Source organism: Chenopodium quinoa, unplaced genomic scaffold (genome assembly GCF_001683475.1).
Source record: "Chenopodium quinoa cultivar QQ74 unplaced genomic scaffold, ASM168347v1, whole genome shotgun sequence".
Lineage (NCBI taxonomy): Eukaryota > Viridiplantae > Streptophyta > Magnoliopsida > Caryophyllales > Amaranthaceae > Chenopodium > Chenopodium quinoa.
Window position 1 is genome coordinate 1,197,831 of NW_018742770.1, and position 14,903 is coordinate 1,212,733.

At 37.9% G+C, this 14,903-nt stretch overlaps 1 protein-coding gene across 1 annotated transcript; it reads right to left on the reverse strand.

Annotated features, from left to right (window-relative positions):
• Positions 1–6,912: 6,912 nt before the first annotated feature.
• LOC110724589 (phospholipid-transporting ATPase 1-like) lies at positions 6,913–13,470 on the reverse strand. The gene is made up of 7 exons (XM_021904005.1): positions 10,585–13,470; positions 10,170–10,476; positions 9,073–9,775; positions 8,814–8,937; positions 8,435–8,654; positions 7,879–8,337; positions 6,913–7,394 (listed from the first exon to the last, which is right to left on the reverse strand). Exons 1-7 carry the CDS (start codon positions 12,305–12,307, stop codon positions 7,178–7,180), a joined length of 3,753 nt encoding a protein of 1,250 aa, XP_021759697.1. The 5' UTR covers positions 12,308–13,470; the 3' UTR covers positions 6,913–7,177.
• Between the last annotated feature and the right edge of the window lie 1,433 nt (positions 13,471–14,903).

The window sequence follows — 14,903 nt, forward strand, 5'->3', positions numbered from 1 at the left end:
TATTAACATATACGTTGGTATGGGTTTACTTAAACGGTTCATTCAATTGGTATCATCTAATGTTAAACCTCCACAACAAGAAAACAACTAATTTACGAGGGACATATTCTGTCGGAAAACATTAAAAATCCGTCGAAAATTCCAGTTTCCGAAGGAATTTCGTCGGAACTCGCTGTCGGAGACCCCTTTGTAGGAAATTTGGGTAGTATCGAGGGATTTTCCGCCGGAAACATCATTACCGAGGGATTTTTCCGACGGATTTTAGTTTCTCGGAACCTTAGTTTGACCAGGATTGGAAGTCCGTCGCAAGCTTCCGACGGAATGAAATCCCTCGGAATTTTCCCCAGTTCCGACGGAAATTTCCGTCGGAAGGCCCCACGTTTCCGAGGGAAATTTCCGTCGGAAAAGGGGAAAGTTACGAGGGATATTTTCCGTCGGAAGGTCCCCTTTTCCGAGGGAAAACAATTCCGTCGGAAGGTCACCTGTTCCGAGGGATTTTATTTCCGCTGGAAGCTCAAATTTTCCGAGGGATTAGAATTCCGTCGGAACTTTTCTTTTTTGGTATGAGATAAATTTCTATATTTGGCTATATATTTTCCTCTGGGACAAACTTGAATTTCCTGCTTCGTATATTATATTACTCATTAAATAATTTGTGCAAATATATATATATATATATATATATATATATATATATATATATATATATATATATATATATATATATATATATATATATATTAGATACTAATTCCAATATTTACAATAAACACTAAGTTAATATTTTGATTACAACTAACAAACAATAAGTTCATCAATGTTATACAACAGCGCGAGAGCCCTGGCCAGCTCCACCAAATCCCGGGTCGTCGTCCCTGGGATCTCGAAATGGAGGTCGCACGTTGGAACATGGGTCATTGGCGTAACGACCCATCATCCTTTCTTCCAGCCTCTTCTCCATTTCTTCCATTTGGGCTTGTAGTTAGGCTTGAACTTGAGCTTGAACTTGGGCTTGAACTCGGGCTTCCATGTCGGCTTCCATTTGTTCCCGAATATCCTGGACCCTGGATTCCATCTGATCCTGCATCTGAGAAACAAAGGAGGGCGTGTACTGCAAGGAAGAGGTGGAAAGTCGGCGACCTATCTGGCTGCCATAGTACATGTCAGCACTTTCGCCTAATCCCTTCACACGTCCTTTTTTGTTCCAACCACCCACTGTCTCCCAGTACAGCTCATTCGGACTCTTCTGAGTCATTTGAGTGCTAGCCGCCTCAACCCTCTTTTGGTAGGCCTCCTACAAGATAAACATATAAAAGGGAACAAACGAGGTAGTAAGTTATACAAATAAGCTAAACCAAATTGAGCCAACTATGAAGTATATGACCTTTCTTTCTCTAAACATGCATATTTTAGGTATTGTAAGGGGTTCATGACTTTAAATCACAAAAAAATACAAGTCCCTAAGGTTTGGGACGCATTTTGAGCCAAATGGAGCCAAATATGGCGTGTATGACCTATTCTTTGCCCATTTTCTATGTTTTTGACTAAATGAACTATTTCTTTCTCTAAACATCTCTATTACAGGTACACTAAGGGTTACATGCCTTGAAATTCCAAAAAAATACAACTCCCTAAGGTTTGGGACGCATTTTGGAGCCAAATTGAGCCAACTATGGCCTATATGACCTATTCCTTGCCCATTTTCTATGTTTTTGACCAAATGAACTATTTCTTTCTCTAAAAATGCATATTTTAGGTATTATAAGGGGTAACGGCCGTGAAATCACAAAAAACTACAAGTCCCTAAGGTTTGGGACGCATTTTGAGCCAAATGGAGCCAAATATGGCCTGTATGACCTATTCTTTGCCCATTTTCTATGTTTTTGACCAAATGAACTATTTCTTTCTCTAAACATCTCTATTACAGGTATTCTAAGGGGTACATGCCTTGAAATGCCAAAAAAATACAACTCCCTAAGGTTTGGGACGCATTTTGGAGCCAAATTGAGCCAACTATGGCCTATATGACCTATTCCTTGCCCATTTTCTATGTTTTTGACCAAATGAACTATTTCTTTCTCTAAAAATGCATATTTTAGGTATTATAAGGGGTAAAGGCCGTGAAATCACAAAAAACTACAAGTCCCTAAGGTTTGGGACGCATTTTGAGCCAAATTGATCCAACTATGGCCTATATGACCTATTTCTTGCCCATTTTCTATGTTTTTGACCAAATGAACTATTTCTTTCTCTAAACATGCATATTTTAGGTATTATAAGGGGTACAGGCCGTGAAATCACAAAAAACTACAAGTCCCTAAGGTTTGTTGGTGGCAATCAAACTAATAAACTTTACCACCATGTTCAAGCCAAAATGCTTTGGTCTTCTCCATGCAATGTGGATAAGCTTTCTTACCAGCCGTGGCCCAACCAGACAACATGCCATAAGCTGGGAAGTCACTAACGGTCCATAGGATGGCTGCTCGAAGATTGAAATTTTGTTTCTTCGAAATATCATAAGTAGCTGCGCCGACTTCCCACAACAGTTTCAACTCCTCTATCAACGGTTGCATGTAAACATCCAAGTTGCCCTTAGGGTTTTTTGGACCAGGAACAAGCAACGAAAGGAACATGAATTGTCTTTTCATGCACATTGAGGGAGGCAAGTTATAAGGGGTCAAAATGACAGGCCAACAAGAATATTGACCCCCAAACTTACCATGAGGAGCAAAACCATCTGTACACAAGCCAAGTCTCACATTACGAGGCTCAGAAGCAAACTCTGGAAACCGACAATCGAGGTGCTTCCAAGCTGCGCTGTCACTAGGGTGTGCCATTGTGCCTTGAACTCTGGGATTTTTCGAATGCCATGTCATTTCCTCCGAAATGTTCTTCGTTGCAAACAGTCTTTGCAACCTGGGTGTGATCAGAAAATAAAATAGAACATTTAAAGGCACTAGGCTGCCTTTGGAAGTCTGCTTGTATCGGTCGCTACCACACACCCTGCATTCAGACAACTGAGCATCATCCTTCCAGAACAACATACACCCTTTCGGCACGCATGAATCTTTTGATGGGACAGTTCCAACCCCTTCACAATCTTCTTCACCTCGTAGAAAGTGTCGGCCATATGATTGTTGTTCGGAATCGCCTCACTTAGCAGAGAAGCAAACCCATCAACACATCTGTGAGGCAAATTATACTCACATTTGAGACTAGTGATTCTAGCGTCCATCTCTAACACAGACAAAGAACTCCCTTCGTATAATGGCCTTTCAGAAGCCTTCAAAAAATCCAGAAAATGCTTAGCAGTTGCATTAGGCTCCTCCTCTGATGAAACACTAGCCTCCTCGGAATGCCCCTGATCTTGACTATAACCAAAAGCATCCAAAACCATGTCATGATATTCATTGGACCGCCGTTCAAGAACTCCCGGATACCCCTCCCCTTGACACATCCGATCCACACGTAGTAGTTAGGTACGAAACCCTTGTCATACAGATGAATTTTAACCGTATCCGCATTCCAAAGGCGTTTGTTCTTACATTTAACACATGGACACCTAACCTCATCCGGATTACTACTCTCGGGATGATCTCTGACGTACTGAATGAATTCATCAACTCCTTTCACGAAATCTGGGTTAATACTTTGCCCAATCGTCCTTTTATACATCCAGCTACGTTCTCTTCGTTTCATGATTACAACTTCTACACAGCTCATGCATATGCTCAATCACATTAGTCATGAACGGTATTTCGCAGTCATTATCCACCACAGCGTTATGGAAATGCAAATGAGATTTGAAATGCTTCCAAAGGGTCCTTATCACTCCAACCTAACCCATCCTTGTACGTTTATTCTCACTAGTGAATGTAACCCAGGTTTTCAATTCTATGGAAAATCCGCCAGCATTTCCCTACAGTTCTCCAAGTACACGATGTAGGCGATTATACACACCTACATATGTACCCAAAGAACACGGTAGAGAAGTGCATGAAAAGGCAGGATTTTCCCTAGAATAAAAAACAAGGCTTACATTCACCACCTAAGTGAGAATAAGCGTACAAGGACAGTCCCAACCGGGGACTATTCAAGACATACTCCTAATGTGTATGCCTTGAACGGGTATCTAGGCATATGATTATGCAAATGATTCATTTATTATAATATATATATATATATATATATATATATGTATATATATATATATATATATATATATATATATATATATATATATATATATATATATATATAAACTAACTTGCATTATATTAAACTAACAAATATATCATAATTTATCTAAAGATAACTAACATATCATAATATCATAATATTCAAATAAACCAATCAAACAAAACCAAACTACACTAAAATTTCATTATATTAAACCAAAATAGGATACATTATATAAATTAAACTAAACTAAGCTACAATATATTAAACTAAAGTAATGTAACATACATCATATTAAACTAAACCAAACCAACCTACATTATAATAAATTAAACAAAACTAAACAACATTATATTAAAATAAAGTAAGCTAACATACATCATATTAAGCTAAACTAAACTAAACCAACATACATTATTATGTTTAACTAAACCAAACTAAACTAACCTATTATAATACAACTACACTAAACTAACATATTACCCTAAACTATACTTAAATTAACTACACTAATCTAACATATTATAGCACAAACACATTCATTTAAAAAATTTCAACCAATTGAAATATAAATATAACAAATTGTAAATACAATAACTAAAAACAATAATAACCTACCACATATTACACACCATTAGTTTTTAACATGCCAAGTATGTACTAAATTTATAAATTTAGCTTTAAAATAATGTCTAACCTGTAGATCTGAGTTTGTAATTGCCAAAAAAACAATTCAACACACAAAACCTACAAATATTCTAATTTAACAAAAATAATTAACACCAAACAAAAGCATGAACCACATTTATGATTTAAGCTTGAATGATTAACTAAAAAAAACAAAAAAAAAAAAAACAAAAAAGCAAAGAAAGGGTAGAACAACCTGCTGGTGGTGGCGGTGGCGACGGTGGCTGGTCGTGGTTGACTCGCCGGCAACTTCACCACTTGGAAAAACATTCCCGTACACCCTAGTTCAAAGGTGGTGGTTAGGGTTTGAAGGAAAAAAAAAAAATAAAAACAAAATAAGGAAACCCTTACCGGCGGCGGGGCGGCAGCGGAGGGGGCCCTGTGGCGGCGGCGGGGCGGCAGTGGAGGGAGCCTGCGGCGGCGACCTTTCTCACTCTTCCTCGTTCTCCTTCTTCCTTTCTCTTTCTCTTCCTCCTCCCTTTCTCTCTCTTCCGCTTCCTCTCTCTTCCCCTTTCTCTCTCTTTCTCCTTCTCCCTCTTCCTCTCTCTTCCCCTTTCTCCCTCTTCCTCTTTCTCTCTCTTCTTCTTCCTCTTCCTGTCGCCTTCTCTCTCTTCTTTCGTTTTTTTTTAATTTCGCTTCTGTGTTCAGTGCAGAACGTCACTTTATTTTTTTAATTAATCGAAGTTTTCCGATGGAAAAATTTCCCTCGGAAAACAAAGATTCCGACGGAAAATTCCGTCGGAACCTGTGTTTTCCGAGGGAAATTTTCCGTCGGAAGATGCTTCGAGGGAATATTCAGTAGAAACATCAACATTCCGAGGGAAATCAAATCCGTCGCAACATTTCCGACGGATTATTCCGTCGGAAGGGAACAGTTCCGACGACTTTTTCCTACAAAGTCAATTTCCCTCGGAATTTTTGAATTTTTCGAGGGAATTAAAGTCCGTCGGAAGATTTCCCTCGGAAATAAGCCTATTTCTAGTAGTGCTCCGTGTATTCTATGCAGCCAAGTTGCGCATATCTTGAAAGAATGGAGATTGGAAACCTTTGATTATCCACCCCTTGGCATTCAACTACTTGAAATGGACTGTAATAGTTAATTAAATTTTATGCTTCCGGAATTATTGTGTAAGACTTTTTATACTCTCTTGATTATGTTATTGTTTTAGAATTATTATACAAGACTTATTATGTTATTGTGGAAGACTTATTATGTTATTGTGTAACACTTGTTATGTTGTCTTGATTTTTATAAGAATTATTGTAGTGGTTTACTCTAATTTTGTTCAAAAATTGTACTACCCTGTCCCTAGTGGTATGGTATCAAATCCTATCCAATTGGTATGGTATCATGTCCCTGTTGATATATATTCCAACTTGCATGGTAGATAAGACATACCAATGAAAAATACTGTCCAAATTTTAAAAATCGAACATTAAATAATTGCATTAAAACCTTTATTAATGCAGGATGTAGGTGTATTTTTCTACGTAAATAAATTGATACTCCAACCGACAATATTCAGGAGGGGGGTCCACCACTTTTCTCTTTCTCTTCAACTAAATGGACAATTATCAAAAAAAAAAAAAAAAAAAAAAAACCTTTCCTAAAGTCCTCAAGGACTAAAGGTACTTGAGGCTAAAAAATTGCTCTTATTCAGGAAAATCGCTCCATCTATTAAAAAAAATACTACCTCCGCATTCAGTTATCTGCAACAAAGGACAGTTTTTTGTGTCACAAAAAGTTGTCCTTTGTTGCAGATAACTGAATGCGGAGGGAGTAATAATAATAATAATAATAATAATAATAATAATAATAATAATTAAAAGTAAAATTTTAAAATGATCCAGATCTAAACAAACAGTGGACAACCAACACAGGCAAACAATCTTACGTTGGTACTTGTTGCTATTTACTTCATTAACAAGGATATGAAATGTTTGTGAAAAGTTGATAGTTTTTGGTAAAACATTTTCTGTTGCTTTGGTGGTCCAATTCTCATATTTCAGTTCCAGACATCAACAAATCTTCTAGCAAAATCCATATCATTCAACTTTTCCTATCTTTAGTATTACAAAAAATGTTAATTTTATATTTCGTACACAAAAAATGAATAAATACAAAGAGGAAACATACAATACAAAACCTCTATGCGGCGTTGCCAACCCAGCAACATACTAACCTCTATCCTTCGGATAGCAAAGAATGATGATATTTTCTAATAAAAGAAGAAAAAATCCCTACTCGTATATGAAACTTTTTACAAACGAAAACAAAAGCCTAAAGGTGAGGATCTTTCGTCTTGATACATCAACTCAGTCCGTTGCTAGGCCATTGATTCATTTCAATCCCACGTTCCCAATCTGAAAACGTACCGAACTTTTCAGCTTCTCTAGCAATCAAGATATCACCAGGGAAAAAGCGTTGGCCAAAAACTTTAATAACGAAACGTGGGATTATGCCAGCAACCGGGACAATAAGAAGACAAAACCAGGATGACCACTTGCCCATTGCATAGAACATAGCCCTGTAAAAAAAGGTACTTGAATTCAGTTTATTACACATATTATTAGCAAAAAAGATTATACAGTACAAGAAAGGCTTGCAAATTTGTTCTGTCTAATTGATGTTAACCATAATCATAATATATGTAATCATTAACCCAATGACTCATATGAGGCTCTCACCCAGATGAGATAAAAAAGGGAGTCAGATGTTTGCAGCCCTACTTTGAAAAGAATGTTGTCTCTAACTTTTTAGCAAGATAAAGCAGCAGAGGAAGTTTTTTGAGCAATCATTTTTTAGACTATATTGTTGTCAACTTGTCATGACATTAATTAGGAAACTTGACAATTATTGTGATACACAGAGTTGGTAATTTCCAAGACAAATTCTATGAAACCCAGCTAATTGTTGTAATATCTACATAATTGGTGATGCAGCAAGCACGCAAGTTATATTATGTATTTCAGTGCAAATATAGCTCTGACGAATTAGGGAAGAGAATTTACCAGTAACCAGGCAAGACAGGAATGGCATCAATAACAAGGACACAGATGAAAGTTGCAAATATAGATCCCCATATCGCAGCATGCATGATCCAGTTCCACCTTACTACATCCATTGCCAAGTGCAAGTTGACTATTATTACAACTGCAATTGTCCAGATGTCGCCGAGGCTAGAAGCATCAATGTCAGTCTTCCAATATGCAAAGAGAGGGAGAAAGAAGACAGCTCCACTTTGCCACAAAGTGTCAGCCATTGTCAGCCAAAAAAGCCTTGGGTTGTAGCACTTTTCCTTCTGTCCAAGTTCATAAAGCCTAGGGAACTTTAGAAGGGTTTTTCTACCCAAGTCCTTGTCGAGAATTGCAACTACAACGGTAGGCACCGCACTATACACAACAGAATACAATACACTGCTCCATTCTGTAATTGCAGTAGTCAAAGTAAACCCAGTAAAGATAGTGTACCTGTACAGGGATGAACATGAGTTGGACTTCATTGATTCATATACCATTATTGGACTTCAAACATAAATAATGCGAAGTACTTCACAACAAAACTTACCAGAACATAATAAGGACAAAAATTGCATTTCTATAGAAGTTGTATAATATCATATAAGACATTCTCTGATAATTCCAGTGTCCATGAACCAACAACAGCGTCACCAAAAAACGAAACTGTCCCATTGAAAAATCTGAAGACATGACAGCTTGTCGACCTTCTTGTCCACTTATTCCTACTCCAACATCAGCCATTTGAATCATCGACACATCATTGGCCCCTGAAGAGTTTTTTAGAAGAACACAAGATAAGAAACAGAAAGCAAAAATATATGAAGTACTATTACTTTTCTTGTAAATGTGATTGTATGCTTCCAGTAGATACTAATAGCATAATAGGGGAAGGACAACAAGAGAATATAAAATAACTTGCTCCATACCATCTCCAATAGCAAGGGTCATGTCATCAGTTCTCTTCTTTATGAGGGCAACAATTCCTGCCTTTTGCAATGGAGCCACCCGGCAACACAGCACAACATCACATTTACTGGCTAACAAGAAAAGCTGCAGCAGGTGAAAACCACATAACAAAACAAGTCAGATATATTCACCTTTGTGACAAATGGAGCCATACATAATACTCATAGGTTAGTTTTGGAGAAAAAAAAAAAAAAAAAAACTAGAATCATAATATCTTACCTCCTCCTCAAGTTCAGAGTCCAGAATATAAACAAGGCTGCTACCGTCAATGATTAAGGCAAGTTGAGTTGGTCCGGAAATCCCTTCATTGTCATCAGCACCACCCGATGCTGTTGACATATTATTTGACATATCCAGAGCCTCACGCAAACTACTCCTACATGATTCCTTAGAGTTTTTATTTATAATAATCTGTCTCATTCTGCCTGTGAGTAGCTTTGAAGAATAGCCAATTGATATAGCCGTTTCTTGCTTGTCACCAGTCAATACCCAAACTTTAATCCCCGCATTTCTTAAAGATTCTATTGCTTCTGGAACACCTGGCTGCAGTCTATCTTCAATTGCAGAGGCACCTAATATCGTCAGATCCTTTTCGATGTTGCTAGCAACCTTGCGAAGTTGAGCTGCCCTTCCCATTATAGCAGTGCTTGCAGCCTCATAAGAAGACTGCCACCGCTTAAATTCAAGATGGTCAAGCTCCTTCATCCCAACCACAAGTGTTCTCAAACCTACTGTGGAGTAAGAATGAAGATGGGCTTCTGTGGCTTCCAATACATCCGTATTTAAAGATTTATCAATCACACTAAACATAGTTGTATCAGCACCTTTCACAAAGAATTTCACAGTGCCATCAGGACAACCCAGAATAACAGACATCCTTTTTCGATCACTATCAAATTCATGAAGACCCAAAACATCAAACCTGCTCAGAAGCAAGAAAATCAGAGGCAAAAATTTGTAGCGGTATAAAATGTAAAATGCTAATTACACTGCTTATTCATGGATTGATTTACAGTGTCTATATTATCTGCTAGCACACTGTCGTTTTGTACCTGTTTGACAAAAGAATCACTGGTAATAATTTGTAACATGAGATTAATGATGAGAAAGGCATGTTTACAACCTTCTTATGAATAATAGAGCCTATGCCTGAATCATAATGTAACATTGACAGGTGGAAGATATAATACTCTACTGCATTCTGACATTGTAAGCTGAAGTACAGCAGAATATTGACAGCTATTATTCACATGAATGCATGACAAAGTAGCACCAAAAAGCAGAAAAAGACGAGTAATAAGGGTCTAAAAAATCACCTTTGTCTCTCTCCTTGTACATCAATAACTATATGGCCAGAGGTTCTTTCCACAAGCATAAAGCCATATGCAGCAGCTGCAAAAACCAATGCCTGCTCATCAGGAGATTCGCCCTGGTAATCTATTGTTTTCACCGTGGGATCAGTTGAATTTGTCACAATAGGTACAATTGTATTGCAGGCTGCTAGCGCAAGGAAGAAATCATAAACACGTCTTCCTACACGAGTGTCATTTCCACTCTTTACCAACCTTTGGAGATTAGGATCAACCTTTACCTTCACCTTTGGAGTCAGGACCTGCCCATCCACTAAATTTACCAAGGAACAAAGAAGATTGATTAATATACAAAGAGTCAGTTTATTTTACACCTGAATAAGTAATACTCCATACTATAAGACTGATATTAAAGATTTACCTTCAATAAAGTACGCAGTCTGTTCAGCCGGTTCATCATCTGTCAAAATTCTGTAATCTGTCCCCCATATACTGGCACATTTAAATTCCATCTTGTTTTCAGTCAGTGTCCCAGTTTTGTCAGAGAATACATACTTTATTTGCCCCAAGTCCTCATTTATATTCAAGGCCCTGCACTGAAATGTTTTATTTGAGACACTATCATACATGGAGGCATCTCGATTCATGAAGTAAGCCTGACCAACCCGCACAAGCTCCATGGATATATAGAGTGAAATGGGAATCATGATCTGGAAGACAATAACTGCCATGAGAAATGTGAAGAATATTTCCAGGCCTATGCCATAGTAGTTATAATCTTTAGGAGGACCCCTATTGTACTCCTTTTTCCGGTAATATGGTGTCTCATTCACTTCATCCATGTGACGCCTCAGCCATATGCCAAAAAGAGTGGATACTATGGTACATAGAGCAATAAGAAAAAGAGAAAGCAAAATGATCTCTTGATTCATTTGTGTTTCAAGGCGGCTTCTCTTAGATGGGGCTCCAGCATTATTAAGCATAGCTTTAGTTTCACGCCCAGCATATACCACAACTCCAATAGCCCAATCAGTGTTCTTGAGTTCACAACCTCTTAAAATGATATTAGAAGGCCCTAGTGACATTTTCTTCCCATCTACCTCCATAATTCCCTGAAATCCATATACATTCCTATTCGGTTTGTCGCACTTGATTAACCCACCAACCTTCTCCTTTTCTGGGTTCTTCGAATGGGTTTCCTGTTTTGCATATCGTGTTTTTAAATTTGACTCCCCATCCAGATTTATGGTCTGCACATAAGCCACACCTGTTGGATCACTGGTTGACAGCAGCACTATATCACATGGAAGAGTTTCATTTGAAGAAATCTTTATCACTTCACCGACTTGAATATGCTTCCACTTTTTATGCTCAAACTTACCATTGACCAATATTGATGCAAGTCGATTGTTCTCAACTCTGTCAGATCGGTGCCTCCTAAAATCCTCAAATGCATCCTTAATAGCTGAAACTATCAATACAAAAGCTAAAGGCAATACAGACGCACCCCGACCAAAGACTGCAAGTTGGGGTAACTGGTTGAGAACAGCTATAATAAGGAAATAAATATAAGCTACCCGATGAAATTGCTCAAAGAGATTCCGTGGCAAGAAGGTGATGACTGAATACTTCGAAGTGCGAATAGTATTTCCAGCAAATTCAAACTTCTCATTTGTCCTTTCTGGATCATTAATATAGATAAATCTTGCATCCTCCTCATTTATCTCCCTCTGAGACAGACCCATGCCTTCGGAATCAGCTGTCCTTGATCCATATCTTACTGGCCTTGGGTCCGAATCAGCATAATTCACCTCCCTCACAGAATTTTCAGCAGACCTCCAGTTGTACGACTGAACGCTTCCCCGAGATGAGGAATGCATAAGACCATCATTCCTTGCTGAATGTTCAACAGCAGAATTCGAGTCTGTCTCGTAAACAGAATCAGGAGCTCCGCGAGAAACAGACTGATATGATGAAACACTCCTTCGAGACGAAGAAATCAAAAACGGATCACTATTTACAATATTTTCAGCTTGTTGGCTGGATTTCCTTAGTGAAGGGGATCTCAAACTACTCCCCTTAGACAATGAAAACAAAACCGAGTCACTCTTTGACGAATTCTGAACTGGTCTATTATAATCCATCCCAAGAACAGACTAAGAACTCCCTAGATCAATCGTCAACAGATCAACAAACACGGCAGCAGGAACCGCCACAAGATCACCGGAACTCCGAATTTAAGGCAATAAAATTAAAAACGTCGATTCGAGTTCATGATCTAAACACCATAACCCCCCTTTCACGCCTTAAATAGTCAACTACACTCAAATTCACAAATTACCCTTTACCCAGATGCTAATTCTTCACAATAATGCTATTAATTTAACAATTAACCCTCTAAATTAAGAAATTAGGGCAAATCAACACCCTTACACAAGTTACACCTTCGATCAACTTTAGTACAATAATACAAACAGTACAAAATTATACTCAAATTCAGGAAAAACCCAATAATTATACTTCAAAACTAGTACAAAATCCTAATAAATTACACAAATAAATTACAAGAAAAAAGCAGAAATTCAGCTCAAATTACAGATTCTAGTTTACAATGGGTTGTGTGAGAAAGAACTTACTTGTGAAGAGAGAGAAAGTAGGAGAGAGAAAATTAAAGAAAACCCATTGTGGAGCTGAATAATAATACCCTTGTTATGAAGCAAAATCCGCCATGAATGAGAAAATTCAGAGGTCAATGGCATTTTTAGAGAGAGAAAGTAATAATGTAGAGAGAGAAAGAGTCGTAATGGGTGGCGACAACAGCCAACCTCCCTTTGTTTCAAACATCCATTGAAAAGTATTTGGAGCTGTTAGTCAAGATTTTTAGAGAGAGAAGTTGAAATTCCAAGCAGTTTCTAGAAGACCAAGAATTTTACAAGAAAGAATTAATGGGGTGCTTCAATTTGACTGGAATTTTAAGAATTCAATAATCATGATTTTAATATTTTAAAACAAGAATCTTAATAATTATTTATAAATAATAATGGGGTTAAAATATTAATGTTGTTGTTTGAATAATTTGGTGGATATTTATGGAATTTAAAATTGAAGAAAATAAAAATGAAGGTTAGCTTTCTCTTGATATTGATGAGTTAGATCGATGATTGATTTGATGGGTGTAGGAGTGACTAATTAATGAAGGTAGTATGAACTACCCAACTATTTCAAAATGCCGTGTTTATGTGATTTTTTTGGTGTGAATTTTAGATCATGACTTGGACGAACATTCAATGCTATGACTTTGTTCAATTGAGAGTAATAGGCATTTGAACACGAATAATAGTCGCGTTGATAGTATGAGTTGAATAGTACTCCCTTAGTCTCACGATACAATGTTTTTTTTTTTATACGGAAATGAAAAAAAAAAAAAAACTGTTGATTCCTTAAAACTAATGATTAAAAGTATATATGTGGATGTGGGGTTAGAGAGAGATGGAGAGAAAGAAAAAGTAGTTAGGAATAATTCAAGAAATAGAGAGAAAAAGTGTTGAAAATTGAATAACTCATAAAAGAGGATAAGAATGTCAAAAGATACAACCTTGAAATCGAAGGAAAAATACATTTTAATAAGGAAATTTTGAATTTTAACACTACAAAAAAGTCTAAAATGGATTTTAACACTACAATAAAAAAAAATAAAAAAAAACATTTATTTTAATACCACAAAAATTTTAAAAAATTGGTTTTTACCACCACTTAACTGATTCATGGATGAAATCCGTTTGTGGGATCCATAATGCTTACGTGTCATCAAATTATTGGAAGAAAATAATAAGTAAATAAAAAATTTTAAAAAAACACAAAAACCCTAAACTAACCCCACTGTTTAGGGTAAAAATACCCCTATGCCGCGTGGTCCAGTAGTATCATGACACATGGCAGCCCACCAGAGGCCCAACGGGATCCAATCGGATGCTGACACGTGGCATCAAAATCCTAATCAGGGAGCATGTCTCCCCCACTATAAATAGAGGAATCCTCCTCTTATTGGGCATTTATAAATACATACACAAAACCCGAGCAATATTAATTGCGGAATCTCTCTATCAGTGAGAAATACCTATTTACCTTCCGCACATTTACCCATCCGTAAATCATACTAACTTGATCGTCGGAGGCGGAACTCCACCCAACCGGAGTTTCGTGGTTTTGCAGGTACAGAAGTCAGGCGCGCATACTCTGTATTGTAACTCTCCTGAGGGACTAAAAACACCCGAAACATTTGGCGCCGTCTGTGGGGAGAGTACTACTGAGATGGCATCTGATGTTGTGCCGAATGCAGAGGGCAGCCAGCCTCCGGCTGACCCTAAGGTCCATACGGACCATGAGAGTGGCAGTGGGGACAACTACGACGTCGAAACCTACATGGCCCCAGACGGGTCATTCCGTTCTAGGCGCACCCGTTCCAAGGAAACAAGGGAACGGGGTCACGACAAAGTTGGTCCCAGCAACCTAAGCGGCAAGCCTGTGGGACAACCCCAGGCGGCGGAGGGTGTTGCCCCCGTCACCAGAGACGAACTCATGAACCTCATGACTAGTTTTAAGGGGGAAATCAAGGATATAATCAAGAAGTCAGTTGGCAAAGAAACCTTCTCTCTCCGGGAAGAAGTAAATCAAAGACCGGGTGCCTACTCTGCATCCCAAACCCAAGGGAACGGATGGGCTCCTGATCGACCTTTCGAA